The following is a 24,748-nucleotide window of genomic DNA, read 5'->3' as shown; positions in this document are numbered from 1 at the left end:
TAAACGAGATAGGCTCAAAATACCAATCAATGAGATTATCACTCACCTCTCCTCCTCTTTTCCCCAGGTTCTTAAATATGAAGAAGGGTCGCACAAGGACAGCATTCCTCTCACAAGGCAAGCAGTCTCTACAGTATTACAGACCCCAATGACCTGTTCTTCTGGTCTTACCTTCCCATGCCCTCAATACGTCTATTCTGTATTCAGAACACTTGAAGTCTGTGTTTACACCAAGGAACACCATATTAGGGGCAAATGAAAAACCCAAATGCCACGATAGCAATCATCAAATCAACATTATTAAGGGCTCCCATGAAATACGGACTAAACTAGTTCCAAAAGAGCAGAATGGAGGCTAATAAACTGATAGGGGGCTATGGGCACCTACAGCTGGTTAGGAAATGTATGGATAAAAGGTCTCAGATTCAGCTGAGGTCCCTTTGGAAGCCGGAACCCACAGCTTTATCATTCGAGGATTAGCCAGAAGCCCAAATATCCAGAAAGTTTACCTCAGGAACGTAATTGTCTCTCCTTTCTCTCTCCTCCTCCTGCAGCTTGATGGAGATACCTCTTACAGGGCCTCTCTGAATCCGCTTCATCAGATGGGTGACATAGCTACAAAGCACGCATAGCCAAAGAGAACCGTGAGAAAACAAATCAACTCCCACCTGGTACTCAGCACATGTAGATATATAAATACCCGCTTTAGTTCTTTTCCACAGTGAGAAGGGAGAGGACTATCGTGGGACCTCCCACACATAGAACCTCCACAGGCCTGCGCATTCCTTCCCTTTGGTTTCTCACACTCTATTCAAACTCTCCTTCATAGTGATCAACTGCCCCCCCCCCCCCGCAATTTCACGACCCTTCACAGCCTTCATTTTCTTTCTTCCAATTTCAAATTCACATAATTTGGCAATTAATACGTTGACTTTGGCACTATTCTTCCAGGCCATATTCCTATAAATCTCTCGAACAGTAACTGCAACTGTGAAGAACGCATTAGAAGTTGACACCTAGCCGGGCACGTGGCTCACGCCTGTAATCCCAACAATCTGGGAGGCCGAGGAAGGCGGATCGCTTGAGGTCAGGAGTTCGAGACCAGCCTGGCCAACACGGTGAAACCCGTCTCTACTAAAAACACAAAAATTAGGCGGGCGTGGTGGCACGTGCCTGTGATCCCAGCTACTCGGAAGGCTGACGCAGGAGAATCGCTTGAACCCGGGAGGCGGAGGTTGCAGTGGGCTGAGATCGCGCCACTGCTCTAGCCTGGGCGCCAGGACAAGATTACGTCTCAAAAAAAAAAAGAAAAAAAAAGAAGAAAAGAAAACTGACACCTAAAAGCAACGTAGCTACAAGGCAAGAGCTCTGATGGTGGCTACCTCCAACCCAGTGTCACTGCGGCCAGTCATGACACAAGCCAAAGTTCACAACGGAAATCCTGCACACGCAGAGCTCTAGCCCTCCTCCGGGACACCAGGGAGTCTCAGGCTAACGAAACCACCACAGTACCGTCTCTTACAGAGTCGGAGGGCGGCAGAGCACATAAACAGGCTGCGGGGCCCCGGAGGCCGAGGAAGCCCCGACTCACCCTGCTATCTTGTTGCGGAGCTTCTTGCTGGGGATAATGGCGATCTCCTCGCACACGCGCTTGTTCGTGTGGAAGTCGTTGCCCAGACGCGTGTAGTACTTCTCTATGATGACCCGGGCCGCCTTCTTCACGGTTTTGGTGCGAACGCGGCCCTGCGGGTGGAGAGCACAGGATCACTCACGAGCCAGCGCAACCTTTTGGGAAGATTGCCGCACCGAGCCCCGGCGGGTGTGGTTGGGGACCGCCGGCTGCGCTGAGCCGGAGAAGGGGCCCGGCTGGGCAGTGACGGACGCCGGGCTCAATGCGGAAGCTGCCTTCCCGCTGCGCTCCAGCCTGACAGGGCTCCGAGCCCGCCCGGCCCAGGGCCTCTTTTTGTGGGCTGAAGACCGCGGGAAGCTGCAGATGGAAAAAGATTGTGGAGGATGGCAGCCTCGACCCAAAACACCTACCATGTTGGCGGGTCCTTGGTAAAAGAGGAAACAGAAAGGACAGGCGAGGCCTATTAAAGCTTAGGCCAGAAAGCCGCTTCCGCCGGTACCGGGCGCGCTGAGCCTACCCGGGAGCCACACAGCGCCCCCTGGCGGAGTGGGGCGGGAGCGGCGGCGGCGCGCCCCTCCGGTGGGCGGGGTGTGTCCCGCCCCCGACGGCCCCTCCCTTTCCGCTCCACGCTCCCCCTCGGTTGACTTGGGCTCGCTTCTCTCCCTCATCTGATTTTTAATGGGACCGCCCGTGTGCTGTGCTCTAGCGTAGGAGCGGTCCATCTCTTCCACACACGCCAGGGAGAGGAGAGGCATCCGGTCCTCGGGAGGACCGAGAAAGGAAGGCGATCCAGGGCCGCGGAACAATGAGGAAGTGCGGGATGACGGCCGCCCAGGGTCCCCACCCACTCCGCTGGCCAGAGACTTGGCAGGTAGAGACAGGGTGCGACTGGGAGAGACATACCTCATTTCTTCTGGGCCTTTGCTCAAATGTTTCCTTATCAGAGGGCTTTCCCTTCAGACTTAGGTAAAATAACTCCCTCACTATCCCTGCTTATATTTCCTAGCACTTGCCGTGTGACTCGGCTTATTTTTCTCAACTAGGGGTGAGCTCCATGACAGTAATGGTCATTTTGTTTAGCTAATTCCTACTGCTTGAACAGCGCCTAGCACATAGGAACCTCTCCAATATTGACGTGAAGGGCCCAGCTCACCTGCAGGACTCCCAACACCTCAGGCACCTTCTCCATCCACCATCTTCAGACTGTTCCTGCCATACCCATCCCCAAACCAGGGCCTTCTGAAGCTACCAACTCAGGCTGCCCCTTCTTCCAACTCTGCTCCCTGGGCTGACAGCAGTCCTAGGCCCCTACCTGATAGGGGGAAGGCTGAGCTGGCCAGGCTGGATGAGTTAAGCAGCCCAAAGCTGTGCCTCATTCCTCAACGCACCTTGGGTACTCCAATCGGACTCTCGATTGGGGATGGAAACCTGAAGGACAGGAAACCGTGGCACCAAAAGTAGCACTGGGACAAAATAAAAGGCCAGAATCTCAGAATTGCGGGAGCAAACTTCCAATCAAGCTGCTGTCAGGCCCAAAGTGAAAGATCAGGGTTTTGTTTTGAGACGTAGTCTTGCTGTCGCCCACGCTGGAGTGCAGTGGCGCGATGTCAGCTCACTGCAACGTCAGCCTCCCAAGTAGCTGGGATTACAGGCGTGCGCCACGACGCCCGGCTAATTTTTGTATACTTTTTTAGTAGAGCCGGGGTTTCGCCATTTTGGCTAGGCTGGTCTCCAACTTCCGACCTCAGGTGATCCGCCCGCCCTCGTCCTCCCAAAGTGCTGGTATTACAGGTGTGAGCCATTGCACCCGGCCAGCCTTTTTTTTTTCAGATAGTCTTGCTCAGTTGCCCAGGCTTCAGTGAAGTGACACAGTTAACAGCTCACTGCAGCCTCAATTTCCTGGGCTCACATGATCCTCCTGCCTCAGCCTCCCCAGTAGCTGGAACTACAAGCACACACCACCATGCCTGGCTAATTTTTTTTTCGTAGAGATGGGGGTCTCCCTGTGTTGCTCAGGCTGGTCTCAAACCCCTAGGGCTCAAGCAATCCTCTTGCCTCAGCCTCCCACAGTGCTGAAATTATAAGCGTGAGCCACTGGGCCCAGTCTGGCCTCCCCTTTTGTTTTAAATTTATTTTTTGAGATGGAGTCTCACTCTTGCCCAGGCTGGAGTGCAGTGGCATGGTCTGGGCTCACTGCAACCTCTGCCTCCCGGGTTCAAGTGATTCTCCTGCTTCAGCCTCCCAAATAGCTGCGATTACAAGCGCCTGCCACCACACCCGGCTAATTTTTTGTATTTTCAATAGAGATGGGGTTTCACCATGTTGGCCAGGCTAGTCTCAAAATCCTGACCTCGTAATCTGCCCATCTTGGCCTCCCAAAGTGCTGGGATTATAGGCCTGAGCCACCGTGCCCGGCCAGGCCTCTCATTTTGTGAGGAGACTCCCCCACCTTGCCCAATAGTTCTAACACCTCTCTTACAAGAGCCAGCTTCAGTATGCAGGGTTCCCTCCACCTCAGACTAAGTTAGAGGTTCCCAAAGAATCAGTCCTACAGCTGGGCCCGGGCCAACTCGACTGGAAAAAAAAAAAAAAATCAGACCTTGCCACAGATCCTGTGAGCTCTGAAAAAGTTCAATTGATAGGGCTCTCTGAACAGCAAAAACCAAATCACTCCCTCTCAGAAAGGAACTGGGTCATCATAGGTGGGTACAAGAGGATGAGCAGCCTCTGAAGAAGTAATAGGCCAAGGCTTGCAGGAGAAGCTGAGAACAAGTGGCTTCTCCTGGCCCATGAGCAGCTGTGCCTCCAGCATTCTCCAGGCTGGGCCTGGAGGCTGTGAGGACCCCTGAGAAGCTTAGATGTGAGGACTTTTTATATTTGGACTAGAAGCACCCACCCACTGGAGAGGCATCTCCAAAATGTATTTGATGATGGAAAGGACCAAGAAGTACTCACAGGGCAGGTCTCCCATATGGTCCCACTATTATCCTGGGCCGGGATCCCATCACAGAAATCCAAGGAAACAAGCTACGGCTGCGCCATTACTCCCTTACTCCCTGTTAGCCCCCTGCTCCCAGACCTCAAACATAGAGACAAAACCAGAACTCTGCTGCAACGTGTTTATTATGTGCCAAAAAAACTACACCACAGCTTACTCCACACATCTGTAGGAGAGTGCAGTCTTGCCTGCATATACTACAATGAGGTAGAGACTTCACACACAGCTTCACAAAACCCACAGAGTAGCTGGGATATGCAACAATGCAACATCAGCTCAGCAGGAGGGAGGGGTTATGACACTGGTTCTTTGGCACACAGCTTCCCTAGGAGGGGCAAGTAGTTTTTGTGTTTTCTTTTTCAAAAAAAAAAAAGGAAAGAAAAAAGTCAAGTTTTCAAATTCCAGTAGCATTTCAGTCAACTGCAACTGTTAGCTCATACATTCCTCAAATTAAAGATATAAGGGAAGGGTACTTGTCCCCTCTAAGAGAAAGGGCTCCTGTGAGCCTTCATCTGCCCCCACTGAAAAGCAGCCCTTTTTAGCTCAGTTACAAAAGAAAAAAGTCCTGTGACTTTGTGATTAAAAACTTCTATCAACCCCACCCCCCCACATAAGTGCAACTTAAGGAGGTGCAATAAACCATTTAAAACTATATACAGCAGCCGCTCAAACACCGTTTATCCGGTCCAGTTTCAAATAAAACAAAAACATTTTTTTTTCTTGGTTGCAAATGCCTTGATTTGCAACTGTGAGAAACAGTGACCAGCAGTCCCCCAGACACAAATTGGCTATAATGTTAAAAGCTGCCAGGAAAGAAAAAATATCTTGTTCCAAACGACTTAAAAACTGTTTTAAGGAGTGTAAAAAGGAACCGGTAAAAACCCTCGAGCGTAAAATATGAAATATGATTTTGGTTTAAATGAAGAGCAAAGTCTCCTTATTGTTTACAGTAAAAAACACCAGCTGAACACTCAGTTTATGCCGTTCAGGTGGGGGTTAAATAAATGGAAAGGCACTGTATGGCAACTGCAAGAATGAAACCAATGAGACCTGCGCATCATCACCATCAGTATTGCAAGGAATGTAAAAAAGCGCTTTTAATAAATAAACCTAGGTGTAGGCATCTGTGTAAATACCTCAATACCTTCTGGACATGTAGTTTTTTTTTTTTTTCCCCCGCTTTTCATCTGCAAAATGAGGAACTAAAATCTGGGAAAACTACAGAGTCGCTTGGAGGGTAAGCCAGAGGGTCCTTGCCCCTGGCATACCCCCTGAAAACAAAACCCGACAAAACTCAATGTGCATTAATTAGTGCAGAAACAAAGACAGATTCAGCAAGTGCAAAGGTGACTACAATTTTCCCTTGTCCTCGGGAAGCCAGCTCCCTGGTCGCCAATGGCAGGGTGGTGCAGGCTGCTTGCCTGACCTGCCAGCTTCAGGCGCCACAGGCCACTGGGCAAGGCCAGCTCCTCTAGCTGGAATCTCGGTTCTTCTGGTTCCGCATCAGGGGGCTGTGGTGGCGCAGGCCCTCCATGCTGTGCCGCCAGTGCCAGCAGCTCCGGCAGAAGTATTTGAAGCAGACCTGGGTTGGGGGAACAAAAAGGAGGATGCCATAATGCCTGTGTCAGCACCAGACACAGGAGCTGTTGCATGAGCTGCTTGTTCTGTTTGGAGACGGGGTGGGAGACTCCCGATGGCCTCTATGGATTAGAAGAGATGGTCCCTAGAAGCGCTCTCACCCCAACACAGAAGCCTGATTAACTATGGCAAACCCGCCATCCTTGTTACAGGTCCCCATACTTAAACACGTTGGGCTCCTAGTGTGTACAGAGACCAATCTAGTTTCTCTTATCTCCTCTAACTATGACAGCTGCTCTCCTATTCCCCTGCCCTTCTCACCTCCTACAAAGTAGTTGTATCATATGGTTGCTAACATGGAGACTGTATAAAGACACTGACTACAAATTCTAATGCTAGGCAACATCCTGCTTTCTTCCCATTAAGTGAGGAGAGGTGACTGGGTTTGTTTCTCAGTCTAGTCCCATCTCTGGGTTGCTGTGTAACCTCAGGCAAGCCACTAATCTCTGAGCAATTATCTGACTATGGAGATTATCTGTGAAAGATCCAGATCCATAAAAGCCTGGTAGATGAGCCTGATCAGAGAGATACTCATTCTCAGGCTTTAGCTAACAATCCAAACTTAACTTCAAATTCTCACTTGAGAGCCTCGGTTTAACCATATACAGGAGACTCCAAATCTGAGCAATGGCATTACTGCAAAAAAATTTTAAATAAAATTTAAAAAGCACCCGCTAAGCATGGATGGACTGTTGCTGGTGTCCTAAGAGGTTCCAAACTTCCCCTAACACCTGTCAAAAGATGATGCTGACTAGCAGCACTGACACCACTTGGATACTTGTTGGAAACATGGAATCTCAGGGTCCGCCCCAAATCCACCAAATCAGAATCTAAGATCCTCAGGTGATGTATCTGTAATTAAGGTTTGAGAAGCACTGCCAAACACATCCAGATCCACATTCCATCACCCAGGAACATTCAATAGAAAGCCAGCTCGCTGCTTTCTGCCTATCACTGACACCTGTGGGTACAGCCCGGGTGCAAATATCAAAGTCGTCCAGAAGTTCAGATGCAAAGGAGGTCGGAAGCCCTTGAGTAGAGAAAAAATCAGCTTAGAAGGCCTCAGGGTTAGAGCAGCTGAGCCTGGCTTCTACGTACTGCTGATCACACCCAGTCAGGCTTCTATCATCTATAAAACCACCTCTCAGCAATAGTGGCATACTGCATAGCAACATCCCAGGCAAGAAAAAGGCCAAAGTATAAAGACTCAATTCAACATATTTTCCTAAGAGTTCTGGATAAAGCTATCTAAAGTGTGTCCCCAGTTTGACCTTCAGCAAACATTACTGCTGCCTCCTCTATGCTCTCAGACACCACAAGGTACCTCGGAACTCCAACATTCAATAATGTCATGAAGTTGGCGTAAAAAAAATTTTTTTTATTTTTGACACGGAGTCTCGCTCTGCCCTAGACTGAAGTTCAGTGGCGTGATCTCGGCTCACTGCAACCTCCGCCTCCTGGGTTCAAGCTATTCACCTGCCTCAGCCTCCCGAGTAGCTGGGATTACAGGCACACACCACCGGTATGCCAGGCTAATTTTTGTATTTTTAGTAGAGACGGGGTTTCACCATGTTGGCCAGGCTGGTCTCAAACTCCTGACCTCAGGATCCGCCCGCCTCAGCCTCCCAAAGTGCTGGGATTACAGGTGTGAACCACCACACCCAGCAAACAATTTTTAATTGAGGGCAGGGACTTCACAGACATCGGACCCACCTGATCTCGACAGAAGAAAGGACCAGGCTGAGAACTGCAGATATGACACAGAGAATCTTCTAGGTAGGGGTCAATCTGAACCTGCACAAAGCAAAATAAGATGATGAAGTGGCTCTTCTTACCAGGAGGCTCAATAGGCTATAGAAGAAGTGCATATTATTGGCCACACACAGGAATGCAGGATATCGGAATGCAGGTTATTTGCCTGTTTTAAAGGAGGCTTGCAGAGAATTATGGGCCTGAAGCACAGAAAGGGGTTGACTCCTACACCATGCAGAGTCAGGCTGGATGCCTCTGGGATTCAGGCAACCACACACCTTAATATGCCTGGTCCTCTTGGCAAACTGTACCTCAGCCCTCTATCAATTAGCAATATGGGCAAGTGTTCAGAGGATTCCCAAAAGGTTGGAAAATGGGAAGTCAGGCTACTTAGCAATGCCAGAGAAATACCACAGTGAGGGAAGGCACCCTACACACTAAAGAGGCTCAACAGTCCCAGTTCCCTTCCTCCTGGGCGTACAAAGACCAAGCCCACTCCCAAACCCTAACCTCAATGTTAATTCTCAGGAGTTTGGCTCACTTCCCTAAACACACCCAGCACAAACACAGCTTCAGGTCTCAGGCCTGCCCTGGGTAGTAACTGCCCAAACCCCTCTCATATACCTCAGAGCAAGGGCATAAACCAGCCAACTCACCTTCTTTGTGAACTTGGTGGTTTTGATCTCCACAAAAGCAGCGCTGACTGCTTTCAGGTAACTCCGTTGGTTATTGAAAGTCACACGACCAGATCCTAGGACAAAAGACACAAGCTTCCCTTCTAACCAAATTCTCCCAAATGCTACTCTTTTAAAATGCAGGAAACCCTTTATGATACCAGTGCTGTCCAACAGAAATATAACGTGAGCTACAATATTACTTTATTTATTTTTTGAGACAGGGTCTCCCTCTGTCACCCAGGCTGGAATATAATGGCGTGATCTCAGCTCACTGCAACCTCTGCATCCCGGGATCAAACAATCCTCCTGCCTCAGCCTCCCAAGTAGCTGGGACTACAGGCATAAGCCACCACACCTGGCTAATTTTGTATTTTTTGTAGAGCCAGGGTTTCACCATATTGTCTAGGCTGGTCTCGAACTCCTGGACTCAAACGATCCGTGATCACTCAAGTGATTCTCCTGCCTCAGCCTCCCGAAGTGCTGGGATTATAGCCATAAGCCATCATGGCCAGCCCTTACGTAATTTTAAATTTTCTAGTCATCACATTGACATTTTAAACAGTGGTGACATTAATTTTAATAATATATTTTATTGGCTGGGCATGATGGCTCATGCCTGTAATCCCAGCACTTTGGGAGGCCAAGGTGGGCAGATCATGAGGTCAAGAGATGGAGAACATTCCGGCCAACATGGTGAAACCCCGTCTCCACTAAAAATACAAAAATTAGCTGAGCATGGTGGCAGACGCCTGTAGTTCCAGCTACTCAGGAGGCTGAGGCAGGAGAATCACTTGAACCCGGGAGGCGGAGGCTGCAGTGAGCCGAGATCGCACCACTGCACTCCAGCACGGCAACAGAGACTCCATCTCAAAAAAAAAAAAAATTTTTATTTAACCCTATATATTAAAAATATTATTTCCAAATGTGACAATAGCCATGTTTCCAAAACTCAATGGGGCCACATTTAGCTGGTGGCTACCATATTCGTACCATATTTGACAGTGGAGATCATGTTAGTGCAAACCATTCAAGAATGGGGGAAGAATCTGCAGATCAAGATGGGATGGGAAGGGAAGGGAGGGGGAGGGGAAGGGGAAGGGGAAGGGACTCCTTCAGTGCAGGTAGAAGCATAGGTAGGGTTAAAGGTTTCAGAGTGGAAGCCAAGATGCAGATAGAACACTTGTCTGAAGGGTAAGGTAAGCCCAGCAGTTGAACTGAACCTCTCCTAGCCTGGTGGCACTCTGGAGACCTATTAAGAGAGCTGGAAGAAGCCCCATCCTGCCAAGTGCCTCCTCCGCTCCTGCAGCTTCTGAAGTCCCTGTTCTCAATCTGCTGCACAGCATTGGTAAGTACACGGTGCTCCTTCCTGACCAGATTCAGTGTGGGTGTGAAGACTAAGCATTTGGGGAGGTGGGTTAGCCACATCTTAATCATAGAGTTCAGGCTCTGCTCCACCTCCATACCCCATCATTGACATTTTGCCAGGACTGGTGAACTGACCTCCTTTCTCAGAGGAGCTGATCAAAACCTAGTGGTTAAGCTCACAGACTTCTGAGTTAGGGAAGCACAGGCCACACACTCCGTTGCCTGACTCACTCACAAAGTCCTCCTCCAGCCTGACCTGGTCTCTGACCTTAGATAATGCCAGAGCTTTTCAAGAACTTTTAATAAAAGAAATCGGGCAAGTACAGAGAATTGCAGCCTTTTCATGAATACCTGTTGTCTGTTCCAAACTGGTTTGGCTGTAAACTCTAAGCTTCCAACAAAGTTCCTACACCTCATTCTCACTTCTTATCACCTCTTGTAGTCTCCAACTGCTTTTTCTCCCACTGCATGGGAGATGGTGGGTAGAGGGCTAGATACAGAAGGGCCAGTACTCGTGACTTGTCTAGAAAAAGATATTATGGTGCTGGTATATGCTGATCTGCAGACCTGGGTCAGGCCTCTCTCCTCACTCCCATGGGGAAGTATCACAATCTTGGTCTACTCCCAGGGGCCAACCAAGCTTTAGCACACAGAAGTGGGACACTTACCAATGGGATACTTGTGCTTATCTGTGTCAATCCCGGCATACACCACTCCACCAAATAGGTCGTTCAAGACGGCTGCCAGGGCCTCAGCATTTAGCATTCCATGCAGAGCACCGACAAACACCGTCCTGCTGGGGTCAAGCCTCTGAGATGGGCTCCGGACAAAGTTACTGTCGGCTAATACCCAGGGGATCACCTGCACCTGAAAACCACCCAAAGGTGTATCAGCCCTGGCAGAGAGCCACAGAGAGAGAGGCGCTTGCATGGCAAGGCACATGCTCTGGAGATACTGAAGCTGGGCTGCTAAGGCCCTTACAGGGGTGAAAAGGTGTTGTTGCCCAGTCTCAGGCACACAGGCATCCAATAAACCACCCTTATGCCACCCCAACTGGAGTTGAATTTTACTGAGTCCATGTGTCCAGAATGGTACAAGTGGACACAGTACTCACTCATGCTGGAGAGTAAGCAAAAAAGTACCACATGACCAAACCCAGGAGCCCAGCATTCTATTTCAACTTCCAACTGTGAGGTTCCAACAAAGGGCTGTGGACACTGATGAAAAGAGCATAATCTGAAGTCCTCAAGAAAGGAAGGACTCACAGAGAAATTAAAGGCTAGGATCCTAAAGGACAGAGGGATGGGAGTGCTTATGATATCTGTATGAGATGGTTACTGGCCCAACCTAGGCTTCAGAGAGTTTGTGCCCAGAGCAGTGGAAATGACTGAAGAGAGGCTGGGTAGAAAGTCACATACAAGATCCCTGGAGTCTTGAAGGGCTGGGGCTGACCATGTCCTTTGCCTCTGAATCTCCTGACCCTGAACAAAACCTGGTAGAGCAAGTGGAGAACTCCAGAATGAAGTGAAGATCTAAAAATATGTCTTCAAGCAGGAAGAGATCTGAGGCAGAAACCAGCAAGGAGGCAAAAACAGTACTTTCAAAGGACAGGTGATTAAGACTTGGACAAGGCTGGTGGCAATGAGCAGAGAACAGGCCAAGACCAAAGAGATTCTTCAACAGAGAGTCTGCAGAACTCAGATGGCATAAGCAGGATGGGCAAGCAAGGAAGAATCAGGCCTGGTAGATGCTGGGCCTACACAGTCTTGGGATGAGAGGACCTGGCAGAAGTTACGAGAGGGGAGCCAATTTCACTGGAAGATGCAAAAGCCCATTTTGCCCACAAAAGAGTTTGGGATTACAGGACATCCTGAAGGAGGGTACCACAGGAAGGTGGGGCTCAGGTAGGACATGAGGCTAGAAAGGTGAATCTGGGTCTAAAGATGAGAGGAGCCACAAAAGTGAGTCATTTATCTGAACTAGAAAAGAAGATAGGAGGGAGTCAAAGATTGGCTATACTGGTGCTGGTGGGGAGGGGAACGCAAAGGAAAAAGAAAAGTCAGAGAGGAAGGAGAACCGCATCAGCCTATAGCCAGTAAATCAAAGAAAGATTAAATCCCTGTAGGTGATGAGGAAGGAATGGGAGACAGGATGGTGTCAACAGGGGCACTGAGGAAGGGGAGGGGCTTTGTGATATGCATATGGCCATCTCTGGTTGTGAAAGCAGGAGGGGAGGAAGGAGCATGTTAAGTAAGTCCTAGAACATTTACTAAGGCGAGATGACTACACAAGCTCCACACAGTAAGGAAGCAGAGAAGGTAGAAAAGCTGTGGGTCACTGTGGGTAGCCAGAGGACGAGCCTGCCCTCTCAATAATGCAGAACAAGAGCCAGCTTTGTTACATGGATTTATTTTAAATCTAATGTGACCATCCCAATAAAATAGGCATTTCCCCTCTTACCCTATAGATTGTTTTTAGAGAAGCTTTAAGGTTCACAGTAAATCTGAGCAGAAAGTATAGGGATTTCCCAAATACTCTCTGCCCCCACACTTGTGTGACTTCTCCACTATCAGGATCCCGCATGCAAGTGGAACATTTGTTTATACTGACACATCATCACCACCCAAAGTCCATGGTTTACATCAGGGTTCACTCTTGGGTGTTTGTTTTACATTCTATGGGTTTGAACCAAAGTATAATGACATGTATCCACCATATACAGAACAGTTTCACTGATTCATCCCTTCATGCTAAACCCCTGGCAATCACTGATCTTTTTACTAAAATAGGCATTTTAGTTTCCCATTTTATAGAAGAGAAGAGGAAACAAAGTTTCAGAGATATTAAATATCTAGTCCTGTGTCACAAAAGTTGTGTGCTCTTGAATCTGATTTTAACACCACACTGATTCCGGAGCTCAAAACTTGCTTTGACAAGTGATTCTCAAACACTATCCACTAGATCCACTTGGGGATCTTTGTTCAGTTGGAGATTCCTAAATTCCACCCAGAGTGATTCAGTAAGTCTGGGATAAGGCCCAAGAATGTGCAATGAGATCCCCAGGTGAGATAAACTCGTTAGAGACCCATGCTGCCAAGGATACATACGGCTGATATTAGAAAAGATGTAGGAAGAGAGAATCTTATGGGGAAAACCCACAAAACTAAATAAAGCCCCAAATGAGAATGAAGAAGTGACCCACAGGTGGGTGTGGGCTAAAGAGGAATTCACCCCCTAGACTGGGAGGTAAGAAGGCACAGGAAGGGCAGGACCAGGGAAAAACAGCTGTAGGTTTATCAGTTAAGTACAAGTAGAGAAGTTTGCTGTTCTCAATTTCAATTCTAAGACAAGAGGTTTGAAACTAAAGTGTTGGCTACAAGAAAGAAGAGTAGAGCAAAGGCTGGGAGACAGTTTGATTACCATGGGCAGGCATGCGCATGTGTGCATGCACACACCCCATTAAGGCCCAAAGGTTGCTTTCTTTTCTTTTTTATGTAATTGAGAGGATACTGCTATTTTATTGTGGAAGAAGAGCCTTCTTGCCTCAGCAGGAATACTCTTTGCCTGCAGCCTGCCTATCCACCTACCCCAAGAAAATCCAGTGCCTCAATATGCCAAGAACTTTCATCTAGAAAGGACATCACGCTAACTCACCTCCTTGCAGCGCATCCTTCGGCTGGACATCTTGAAATAATATTCACTCAGGCCATCTGGGCTCAGCGGGTCATGAGAGCAAGCCTGAAGCAAGGCTCGGACAGACTTCTCCAGTTCGAAGACCAGATACACATACCCTATTCCCAATGAGAGGAAAAATCGCATTAATATCCCTTAGGTGGCCACTCCTCAGCCTTGGCTTTGCAGCAGGGAGTTTCTTCCAAGAAAGAAGGCCTTGTGTATAAGATACATTTTTGTTTTACTCCTGAAAAGTCTTGTTGAGTGGAAGCATTTGCTATGCAGATGCCCAGGGTTGTAGGCCTCCCTCCCACCCTGGTGAAGGAAAGGACTGGCAAGCTGAGACAGAGAGATCCCACCATTACCCACAGCTCTCTATGCCAGAACACACAGCATGTTCAGGTCAGCGGAGCCAGGCTTTCCTGGGGGCAGGAAGGATGGCAGTTATTGCTTTAAATGCCTACTTAAACCATTAGTTCAGTTCAATAAAGATGGAGCAGGGTGAAAATAGCAGCTGCTCCTTTCTACAGGGAAGGGATCTCATTTCAGACCAGTGAGGAATTAGATGCTTGGTCCTCTTTCCTGCCAACTCCAAAGGGACTTCAGAATTAGGTCAGGCAACAATGTAACTGGGCAGGACAGGCAGGCAAGGGAAAGCTTTTCAAACACCTTATTTTGAGAGGAAAGGTGCTGCTTGGGTTCAGGTTTAGAGAGAAGTGTACAAGGAAGGGGTTTCAGAGGCAGCTCCCACTGCTGTGTAAGTCTGGACAGATGGAACATTAGCTCAGAAGAAATAGAGGGACGTGTTAGGTTGAAGAGAAAGTGCTGACAGATGACAGGTCTGTGCCCTGGAGTGCCCACCATGTTACCAACATGCAGCTGTGACATCCCAGCACCCACAGGTGCAGTTATGTTCTAGGGAAGGGAAAAAAAAACTCCTACCATGTCTTTATTACCTTTAGGCATATTACCTTTGGGAGGACACCGGGGGTGCTTGCCATCCTTACCAGGCCACTCCACACTCAAAGAGCCAAACACACGGAAGGTGTTAACTAATCCAGCTGCAAAGAGAAAACAATGGCAGAAGCTGAGGAACCATCCTTCCCAGTAAAGACGCAAACACAGAATCACCAGCGTTCTCTTCCCTGGCTCATCCCCACTGACAAACAACTCAGAAATGGATGCTGATCTCTGGTGTAAGCTCCCAACATAGGAGCACTATGGGGGTCTACGAAATGCACCTCTCCCCTCAGACATTCATGTAATACCCCTGAGCTCAGGCAGGGGATTCAACCCCTGGCCTCAATTCCAAGTTTCATGCTCCTGAAAGACATGCCCCACCCTTCTACTCTTAAAGCAGGAGGTCTTAGACACAGCTCACCTTCTGTAATATCCCAAGGAACACCTCCTAGAAACACCTTGCAAGAGTAGATGGGGTTCTTATAGTTCCGGGGAGGAAGCTGGCCACTCCAGGTACAGGTGGCTTCATTCACAGCTTCGGTAGACAGCAAAGAGATAAACAGGGGAGGTTAGAAAATCAGCAAAGCCACCACTCTTCCCTGGGGTAAACTTGTCCAGTAAGAACCTGACTGGCCACAATCCTTGCCCAGATGCCTGAGAGAATATCCATGATTATTCTTAAAAGCAAGAAACCTATGTCTCACCAATCCACTCAGTCAAGTATGATAATCCTACTTTGCTAATTCTGTCCCCACTAAAATTGAAAGGAATGCCAAACCAGATGTGTAGGGTAAAAATTTACACCCCATGTTATTTTCAAACATTCAACTAATATGCTAACCACAAAGCAGTTTTATCTTGTTATTGCTTACAGTACTACTAATTCATAATTACTTGAAAATAAACAGAGCAATACAACATCTTACAGGCTTACTGGTACAAATGGGCCTTCTCCCCAGTGTTCAAATGAGAAACATTCTATTCTGTTTCCCTGTCTTGGCTCTGAACTCATTAATCACAGAAGTTAGGACACTGCCAATAAAAACCAGCACTAGCAACCCAGTAAGACAAGAATGTCACAGCTGTTCCAGGTCAGACCCATCTTTATAGCACCCAAATAGACAATGGGCCTTCCTTGATGCCAACATGGTAAGATAATCAGTCTTCAACCCTGTCTTCACTGTTTGTACCTTTCCAAATCAGAGACTGACCTTAGTGAGGACTAGCTAGTTCTTGCCCATTTATTTCACCCTCCTCTTTCAGCAAAGAGGCAGACAGCCAATGAAAGGAACTATCATTTTCATTCAGGACAAAGATGTGGAAGGACATTTCCTAAAAGGAATAGGCCCAAGGTGTTGCTACAGCAAGAAACTGGGCAATGTCAGCAATCTTTTACGACAAAAACAGAATGGTCTCATCCAAAAGCATGGTAATGTCATTTCATACGAAAACAATGGCACCAGAAAAAGTACTAAGATGGGCTGCCAAAATCATTAGGTGAACAGGGCACAGCACTATCAGAGAAGAATGAGATCCAGCCCAACTCTGTGAGCAAACAGATACACAGAAACAAATGGAATGGAGAAACTAACACTAACTCAAGACCTCAGAAGAGCCAGTGGTTAATGAACATCTCCCTGGAGCGGTACTAGACAAAGATGAAAAACAATACATACTTAAGATAATTTATTTTTTAAACCTTTAAAAATATATAGAGATGGGGTCTCGCTATGTTTCCCAGGTTGGGCAACTCCTGGGCTCAAGCCATCCTGCTGCCTCTGCTTAAGTGTTGAGCTACCAAGGCCAGCCTAAGAGAATTTAAATGTCAGAACCTTAAGGATTCCTAAGAGACCAGGACATTTGGTGACATTCCTTACCTTAGAGGTTGACAAATGGACCCCTCCTTCCCCAGTGCATCCGTGAGTGTACCAATCAGAAAGCCTCGGGGAAGAAAGCTCCAGCATGAGTTGTGTCTGACCGTCTTTGAATTAGAATGTGGAGAGGGTAGACAAAATTCTGGACATCCCTTCCAGAGTTTCTTTTGAGGACATCCACCCGTGGAAGAAGTAAAAGCAAGAGCAGCACACAGCCAGTCTCCATGGAAGGGCACAAGTGAGAGACAGAGCCAGCCCCTTGTGCTGTGGCACATGCATGTGCCAGATTATCTGCCTCTTTCCTCTCCACTCAGCCTCAAGAAGTTCCTGAGTTTGTTCCCATTAGCACTTACTCCACAGAAAGATAATTCTTTGCAGATCTGGAGACTTCACCGTGCAACCAAGCCTCCTCTAGACAGTTCACAAGCGTGTGAACTAAGGTCACTTCCTCTCTGCTCCTAGAATGAGGTCTCAGGCCCCATACATGCTCAAGGTGAAGGCCCCACACATGCTCAAGGCACACTCACCTGCAGCTTGTCGGTGCAGCCTGGCCTCTCTCTCTATGCTGAAGGGGTCTTTGGGAGCTTCGAGGAGGTCCCAGGATGGCCACACAGAAGCTCCTGGCCATCTCTTTGAAGCACTGGTTGGGGAGGGAGTGACTGCAGCAAGAGCAGCTTGCTCTTGGTCCATCCGAGACCCTACCCCCATCTTTAAAGGGTCTCTGGGGCCACCCCCTGTCAGAGACAGGAAGGGCAGAGGTGGGGAAATGCGAAGGCTTGACTAGGGGAGGAAAAAGGAAGACAGGGTTTTAAAGGACAGTTTTGTTATAAAGTAATAATCACATTATAAAAATTATTAAAAACATCCAACAGACATTTAGCATTTGATATATATTCTTTTAGACTTTCTTCCTGAGCAGTTTTGATTAGTTCTAGTTAGACTATAATTTAAACAAATTCTCCTTCTCTCCTCATTCAACAATTTTTCCATATTGCCAGTCTTTATAGCCACTTAAAATGCATTTATCATATTCTATTTAGGGAACAAGGTACATCTCACTGACCCATACTCTTCCTGTTACATATATACTTTCCAAGTTTTCAGAACCATAAACAAAAATTAAGATGTAGTTTCTTCATATTTTTTGTTTTCTTTGGTCAGATTCAAAAAAGTCGAATGCCAAAAATGCTATCTATAACAGCTCTGTGTTGTATCATAAATGTATCAGAACACTATAAGCTGTGTCAAACCTTTAAATTCTATTTACATGTGTGAAATGATACCACATTATCAGAATAACTCATTGACAGAACATTTTAAAATCCCCAAATATTAATCAGTCATGAGATAAATTTTCAAGACTGGGTCCAATCTAAGTAACATAGAACTACCAGCACTGTATCTGACCCCATTTTACAGAAGAGGTAACTGCAGCCCAGAGAAGCAAAGAGACCCACGTGTGACTGTCCTTTTAGAAAAGCAGCCTTAACAGATAAAACCAATGGGCAGCGAGAACACCAACACCAACTTCCACATTCTAGGACAGGCTGACAGGCGATCACAACCAATGCTGCCAGTCCTGGGTATGGGGAAGAGAAGAAGGTGGGAAAATAAGCCATTCTATTCACTGCACATTCAGCTTGGGAGATTTGGCAAAAAAAAAAAAAAAAAAAAAAAATGCTTATAAGGCATCTGAAACTGTATTCTTATTTTGGGGTAATTTCTTACTGCTAATCCCACCTGTATTTACTTCTACTATCCCCTATCTATATTATCTGTACTACTCTATCTATAATATCCCCTACCTATTCTAATTCATTTGCCAACTCCACTTAGCATGAAGACCACACACATCATACATGGCTATAGATAAGGAACGTGAAATGCAAAAATTAACCGAGGCAGTGTTTCATAGATTCATCATGGCATGAATTAAAAGCTGACATGGGTCAGTGGAAAAAATATAGGAGCCATAGTCAGTCAGATCTGGATTAAAATCCTATCTCTGCTAATTACTACTTTGAAATTTTTTAAGTTATTGCTTTTGAGATATCATACATCAAAGTACAAAAATGACACAGTTTAAGGGCTAAAGCAAGCACCCCGTGTAGGTAAAGAAACAGAACACTGCTAAGGCCCTCACATTTACTTTTGAAATTAAGTGTTTTCCAGTACTCCTGGAGTAGCTAGTAAAATGAGAGTCCTGAGCTCAGGTCCTGAAATGTATTGCTCAATGGGTCTTCAAAGCATCCTCTTTTCTGTTAAGGATGAGAACTCTACAAATATCCACAATGGTCTCCACTCCTCCCCTCATCCCATCTCCCAGCCTGCATTCCAGGGGACAGGCATCCCATAGATATTGTACCCTCCTTCCCCTTGGACACACACAGGCAACTCCACCCACAACCCCCCTTTCCCAAATGAGTTACATACAATCAAATCTGAGAGATGATCTGATCCAGAGCTGAAGCCACTGGTGTCTGAGTCAGAGGGGCTGCTAGATCGAGAGTCCAGGATGGGCCGGGTGTCCAGGCGTGATCCTCTAACTGAGGGTGCCGGAAACTTGTCCACCAAGTCAGACCCAAGGGGATCCAGAGGCAGGAAGCTCAAGGGGGGTTTTCCTAGGACATTTCCCAGTGGGTTATGGAGCATGCTCAGTACTAGGAGGACAAAAAAGGAAACCTCATGACCTCTTAGTTTTCTTTGCAGCCAACAGCCTCTTTCTTCTCCTACAGCCACCCAACAAGAGATACCAAAGGCAAGGCCACTAAAAGCATGCCAGCAAAACACAATATAATGAACAGATATATATCCAGCTCTGAGACCTGGCCACAAGGGCCCTGTTAGAGGAAGTTACAGGCTGACTGAAGACCAGAGTTCCTGCTGTTACAGTAGCAGCAAAACTGCTGGGTTCTACTACCCAGGCTTAAAGGTCAATGCCAGCATTTGGGAAACTGTCACTGGGGACCCTGGTCACAGCTGCTATATTAATGCCTGGATACACCTACAGCACAGTCAGAAATCTCAAACCATACTTCATCTTTACTGCTGCCAATTTGTTTATTAGAAGAATTCCCACCTTTCTAATGCTATAATATAGAATTTCAGGCCACACCCCAGAAATCTGGTATAGCATAAGCATATCACCTCATGTGAGAGGTTCACTTATGCAAACTTCTAACATAGACAGATTCTCTTCAATGTACCCCTGAACTTGAAATGTTTAGGATGGAAGCAGAATGTCATGCCCATTCTTTGACTTAAGACAAGCTTGGGATCAAGTCCTGTGTCTGACACCTCTTGTATATGTCTGTGAGCTCTGGGAAGCTCACTTAGCTTCTCTGACCCTCTATTTTCTCACTGGCATCTAGGGTGGAGTATCAACTATTTCATAACATTGTTAGGACAGCTCAATAATCAGATACCAGATGGAAAGAGCTCAGCACAGTCGTACCCAGCACATAATAAATATTTAAACATGAAACATTAAAAAAAAAAGAGCAACATTTTCCACACTTGGCCTTGGGGAACCTAAGCAAAGCATACCCTCTATCTACAAGGATGAGGAGTAAAAGGGCTTTGGCATGGAGCTATGGGTGTGCTAAATCTAGGAAAGAAGACTTAATTTGAAGGGGTTTTTTTTGTTTTTTTTTTTTTTCATCTGAAGAATGAGAACATTCACCTCAAAATGGCTGAGGTAAAACCAAAATAATATGTGTAAGTGCTCAATAACTGGCTCTGATTGGCCCCACTTCAGCCCTGACTAGCAATGAAATGAAACACAGGTCACCCAGAGCTGACTTCCTCCCAGGCCTCTAAGTCAGTTTGAATGCTTGTCTGGAGCTGGAGTCCCAAGAAGCAGGAATAAACCTCTCAAGACTGAAATCAAAATCAATGCATGCTTTCAGGGTACCAGACACACATGCCACTGATGGAATATATGCACAAGATCCCAAAAATCTGTTAATATGGGACCAGACCAGCCCACTCTCCCTTAGGTATATGACCTCCCCTTTTGGATAAGACATGGTAGGTGTATTCTTAACATTTAACACAGGGGAAACTATAGATATATCTATTTATCTAGTTACTATTTTGTGGTAAAAATAGCTTTAATTTTTAAAGAGACTGCCATAATACTGTTTTCCAAGTAGATGGAACTATACCATTTTACATTCCCACCAGCAGTGATGAGAGTTTCAGTGCCTCTACAACCTGGCCAACACCTCGTTTGGTCAGTCTTTTTATATCTAGCCAGTCTAATATGTATGTTGTGGGATGTGGGTGGGGTGGAGCCACATCACATCCACCAAGGAGTTAATTTAGCATTTTGCTTTTCAAGGAAACATTCCTAACTTTGAAATTGCCTTTTGAAGCAGTTTTCAAAGCTCTAGCATTTAACTGTATGCTAAAACTAAGTGTCTCAAAATGCTTGGATTGATAACCATCAGAAATAATCCTTGACAAACTTCTCAAATAATCCTTTGGCTGGGTGTGGTGGCCCACTCCTGTAATCCCAGAACTTTGGGAGGCTGAGGCAGGTGGATCACCTGAGGTCAGGAGTTTGAAACCAGCCTGCCTAACATGGCGAAACCCCATCTCTACTAAAAATACAAAAATTAGCCAGGCGTGGTGGTGCACGCCTATAATCCCAGCTGCTCGGGAAGCTGAGGCACAAGGATTGCTTGAACCCAGGAGGCAGAGGTTGCAGTGAGCCGAGATTGTACCACTGCACTCCAGCCTGGGCAACAGAGCAAGACTCTTGTCTAAAAAATAAAAATAAATTCCTTGACAAACTCCTGCCTGAAAGAAATCCAAAATCAAAGTCTGTAGAGTCCATGCCCTAAGAAGGCAGAATATGAGAAGATTTTATTCAAGGTTCCACCCTAATGCTGCAAAGACTGGCAAAGAGGCACTGTGAAAAATCAACAGATCATATGCATCGGTCTTAAAAGTGGTACCAATGCCCCAGAGGGCCTCATCCTTTTCCACATTTCACAAAAACAAGTTAGGGTGATGAACAGTGAGGTAACAATTCAAATCACAGAGAATCCTGACAACTAAGTTACATAGTTTTCATTTTATCTTATTGTCATTTGTTTTTTTGAGACAGAGCCTAGTTCTGTTCCCCAGGCTGGAGTGCAGTGGCTCACTTCAACCTCAATCTTCCTGGGCTCAAGCAATCTTTCCATCTCAGCCTCTAGAACAGCTGGGACTACAGGCATGTAATATCTACCACATCCGGTTGATTTTTAAAAAATTTTTAGTAGAGGCAGGGTCTCACTATGTTGCCCAGGCTGGTCTCAAACACCTGAGCTCAAGCAATCTTCTTGTCTCAGCCTCACAAAGTCCTAGGATTACAGGCATGAGCCACTGCACCCGCTTGATTTTATCTTAAGGGTAACTGAGAGACACAGAAAAAGGCCATCTGCAGAGCTATTGTGTGGATAGCAAAGAAGGCTGACCAGGGAAACTAAGGAAAAGTACCAGTAGGAACCAGCGCCTAGCAAAGAGAAAACTAAGTTGGACTTAAAGGATTTTCTCCAGCAGAGCTCAGATACCTGGATGGACACTGGAGCCATCCAGAGCTACGATTTTGTTCCCCCAATGGGGTATGAAGGAATAAATGGGACAACAGAGTTGATGATAACAGCAACAAAGGAAATGAAGAATGGGTTGTGCATTATAGGCTAAAGACAGAACAAAGTCAATAGATTGGGAGCAAATAAATGGAAAATCAGTGTTTTCAATAGGCTGGTAAGAAGAATGAGGGTGGCAGACGAGATAAACACGAAGAGGTGGGACAGTGAAGATTAAGAGCTCTGAGGATGTCAAGGTCCAGAGTATGGAACTAGACACGGCTGACTTAGAATGTGGGAAGTTTGAAATATTAGGTAAGTCATTCATGTGGACACTAAAGAGACCTATGGTGATAACTGGGCCTGGAGTTAAACACTGAGATTTTCAGAGACCTGGGACAATGAGTAGACTCTACTTGGCATAGCAGCATCTTAAAGGAAAAGTCTTCAGCTAAAGCACCAGTAACAAGAAGGAGGCCAGTCTGTTAACCCAGGAAAAGGGGAGTTTCAAGTGGCACAGCAGAGAACTCTGAGAGTTGTCAAGGGGGAAACAGCATAAAGCAGAATGCCAGAAAAAATACTCAAGAAGGGATGCTGCCCCAAAGGCTTGTGTCTGAAAACACCAAAGATGGCAAATATGGGCTCTGGTAACTGTCCTCACCCAAGGTTTTTCTAAAAGGTATTTTGGAAAGAGTCAAAAAAGCAACATGGTAAGCACTACAGAGCCCTTTTCTCATTCACACCAATTTGTATTCACTATTGTGTTGGTACACCTGTTTCACCAGCCACAAACCCATCTGCCTCCACCAACTTGAAAGTTCTCTACTGTGCCTACGAAGATATCTTGAGGCTTTGTCAAATTCCTGTACCAAAACTAGGAATTATCTCTGTAGTGATCCTCTAATCTAGCAATAAACCTGCCTAAGTAGAAAATGGCATGACAACCCAAGTTGGTCACTAACAAACTCTACTTCCTTAAGTGCTCACAGTTCATGATCATTCATCTGTTCTGCAATCTGGACCAGGTTCAGTTAAGCTTCTAACAACTTACTGAACGTCTGAACGTCTAGCATGTGATGTGCCAAACACTGTGTTAGAAGCACTTTAGGTAAACAGTCTTCACCAAATCCTAAGAAGTGGCTATTATTACTGTATCCTAACAAAAGGAAACCAAGACTTGGGGCAGTCAGTGTGTAAAAGTAACAGCTAATGAGTGACAGAGACTGGATTCTTTCCCACTCCAAGTACCATTCACTAGCTACTTTTTTTTTTTTTTTAATCTTTAGAACTCCACATCTGTTTGTCTTCACGTTCCTCAGCACCTTTCCTTTGTCTGAATCCTGTAAGACCATCAACTACAGACTAGTGATCTTGCCTACCAGAAGTCCCTGCTTTAGGACCTAGAGTATTAGGGTCTTAAATCTTATCTAGGGCCTTGCCACTACAGGAACTCATTAAAAATGCATTTTGGGTCCCACCCCAGACCTGAATCAGAATCTTCATTTTTAAAAGATCCCCAGGAGATGTGTATACACATTAAGTTTGAGAAGCACTGGCCCATACAAATTCAAGGCTTGCTACTTCAAATTCCTAATCAATTGCCTTATCACACCCAAACATCTTTCATATATAATTATTTCCTCTGACTTAAAGACTGGAGGTTATGGCCGAGTGCAGTGATTCATGCCTGTAATACCAGCACCTTGGGGGACTGAGGCAGGAGGACTGCTTGAGGTCAGGAGTTCAAGACCACCCTGGGCAACACAGCAAGGCCTGTCTCTAAAAAAATAAATCAGACAGGCATTATGGCACGCACTGACAGTCCCAGTTACTCAGGAGGCTGAGACAGGAGGATCACTTGAGCCTAGGAGGTTGAGGCTGCAGTGAGCCATGATCGGGCCATTGCACTCCAGGCTGGGCAACAGGGCAAAATCCTGTCTCAAAAAAAAAGACTAGACGTTATAATTTAAATACAGTTCTCACACTAAAATGGTAAATATACTTAAGAGAAAAAAAAGGCATCAGATAAAGAAGTCAACATGGCTACATAGGACATTTACTCTCTGAAAACACTGGGTAGGAGTGGAGGACAATACAGGGAGGCAAGACAGACCGAGTAACCAAGCACGAGTAAGAGTACAAAAAAAGAGTGGTAAGGATTATCATAGTTTCAGGAAAAGTGATAGCCAAAACAAGCTGATCATTGTGAAAAACATTCAAGACAACCCAAGGGACTTTGTAAGCTCATACTGAGCAAAACCAAAAGGAGCAAGGGCCTACTTAGAGCACAAAGAGAAAAATGTTATTAAGGATTTAAGGACATTACTGGGTCACTTGACAAAATTGGAATATGAATGACAGTTTAATCAAAGTAGTGTATCAACTTTAAATTGACTAAAGTTAACTGTTTTGTTACGTACCAATGTATGTAAGATCATTGCTATTCTTTTTTTTTGAGCAAGCTTTGTAACCCAAGCTACTGCGCAGGTGCACAATTACAGCTCACTGCAGTCTCAACCTGCCATCTCAGCCTCCCAAGTAGCTAGCAGCATGTCACCATGTCTGGCTAATTTTTCTTTTTTTTTTTTTTTTTTTTTTTTTTT

The 24,748-nt window shown here is 46.1% G+C and overlaps 1 protein-coding gene across 10 annotated transcripts in view; it reads right to left on the bottom strand.

The window, feature by feature from the left end:
- LOC105520269 (40S ribosomal protein S17) overlaps positions 1–24,748 on the bottom strand; it is a 108,756-nt gene that overhangs the window by 1,668 nt on the left and 82,340 nt on the right. For 3 of the 10 annotated variants that reach the window (XM_011953881.1, XM_011953883.1, XM_011953884.1), the window contains 9 exons: positions 19,000–19,226; positions 17,094–17,346; positions 15,114–15,227; positions 14,704–14,793; positions 13,715–13,851; positions 10,729–10,927; positions 8,675–8,769; positions 7,980–8,060; positions 4,736–6,210 (listed from right to left, as the gene is read on the bottom strand). In XM_011953881.1, coding sequence (XP_011809271.1) covers positions 6,100–6,210; positions 7,980–8,060; positions 8,675–8,769; positions 10,729–10,927; positions 13,715–13,851; positions 14,704–14,793; positions 15,114–15,227; positions 17,094–17,346; positions 19,000–19,226 — 1,307 coding nt within the window. In that variant the 3' untranslated portion in view covers positions 4,736–6,099. Of the gene's footprint in view, positions 1–509; positions 616–1,591; positions 1,744–2,040; positions 2,159–3,948; positions 3,953–4,735; positions 6,211–7,979; positions 8,061–8,674; positions 8,770–10,728; positions 10,928–13,714; positions 13,852–14,688; positions 14,794–15,113; positions 15,228–17,093; positions 17,347–18,999; positions 19,227–24,748 lie in introns of those variants that run through there. The other 7 variants (XM_011953878.1, XM_011953882.1, XM_011953877.1 and 4 more) reach the window with 6 other exon arrangements.

The sequence above is a fragment of the Colobus angolensis genome, unplaced genomic scaffold, assembly GCF_000951035.1.
Source record: "Colobus angolensis palliatus isolate OR3802 unplaced genomic scaffold, Cang.pa_1.0 Scaffold376, whole genome shotgun sequence".
In the NCBI taxonomy this organism is placed as follows: Eukaryota; Metazoa; Chordata; class Mammalia; order Primates; family Cercopithecidae; genus Colobus; species Colobus angolensis.
Note: the sequence above shows the minus strand (reverse complement) of the source record. Positions and strands in the feature narration are given on the sequence as shown.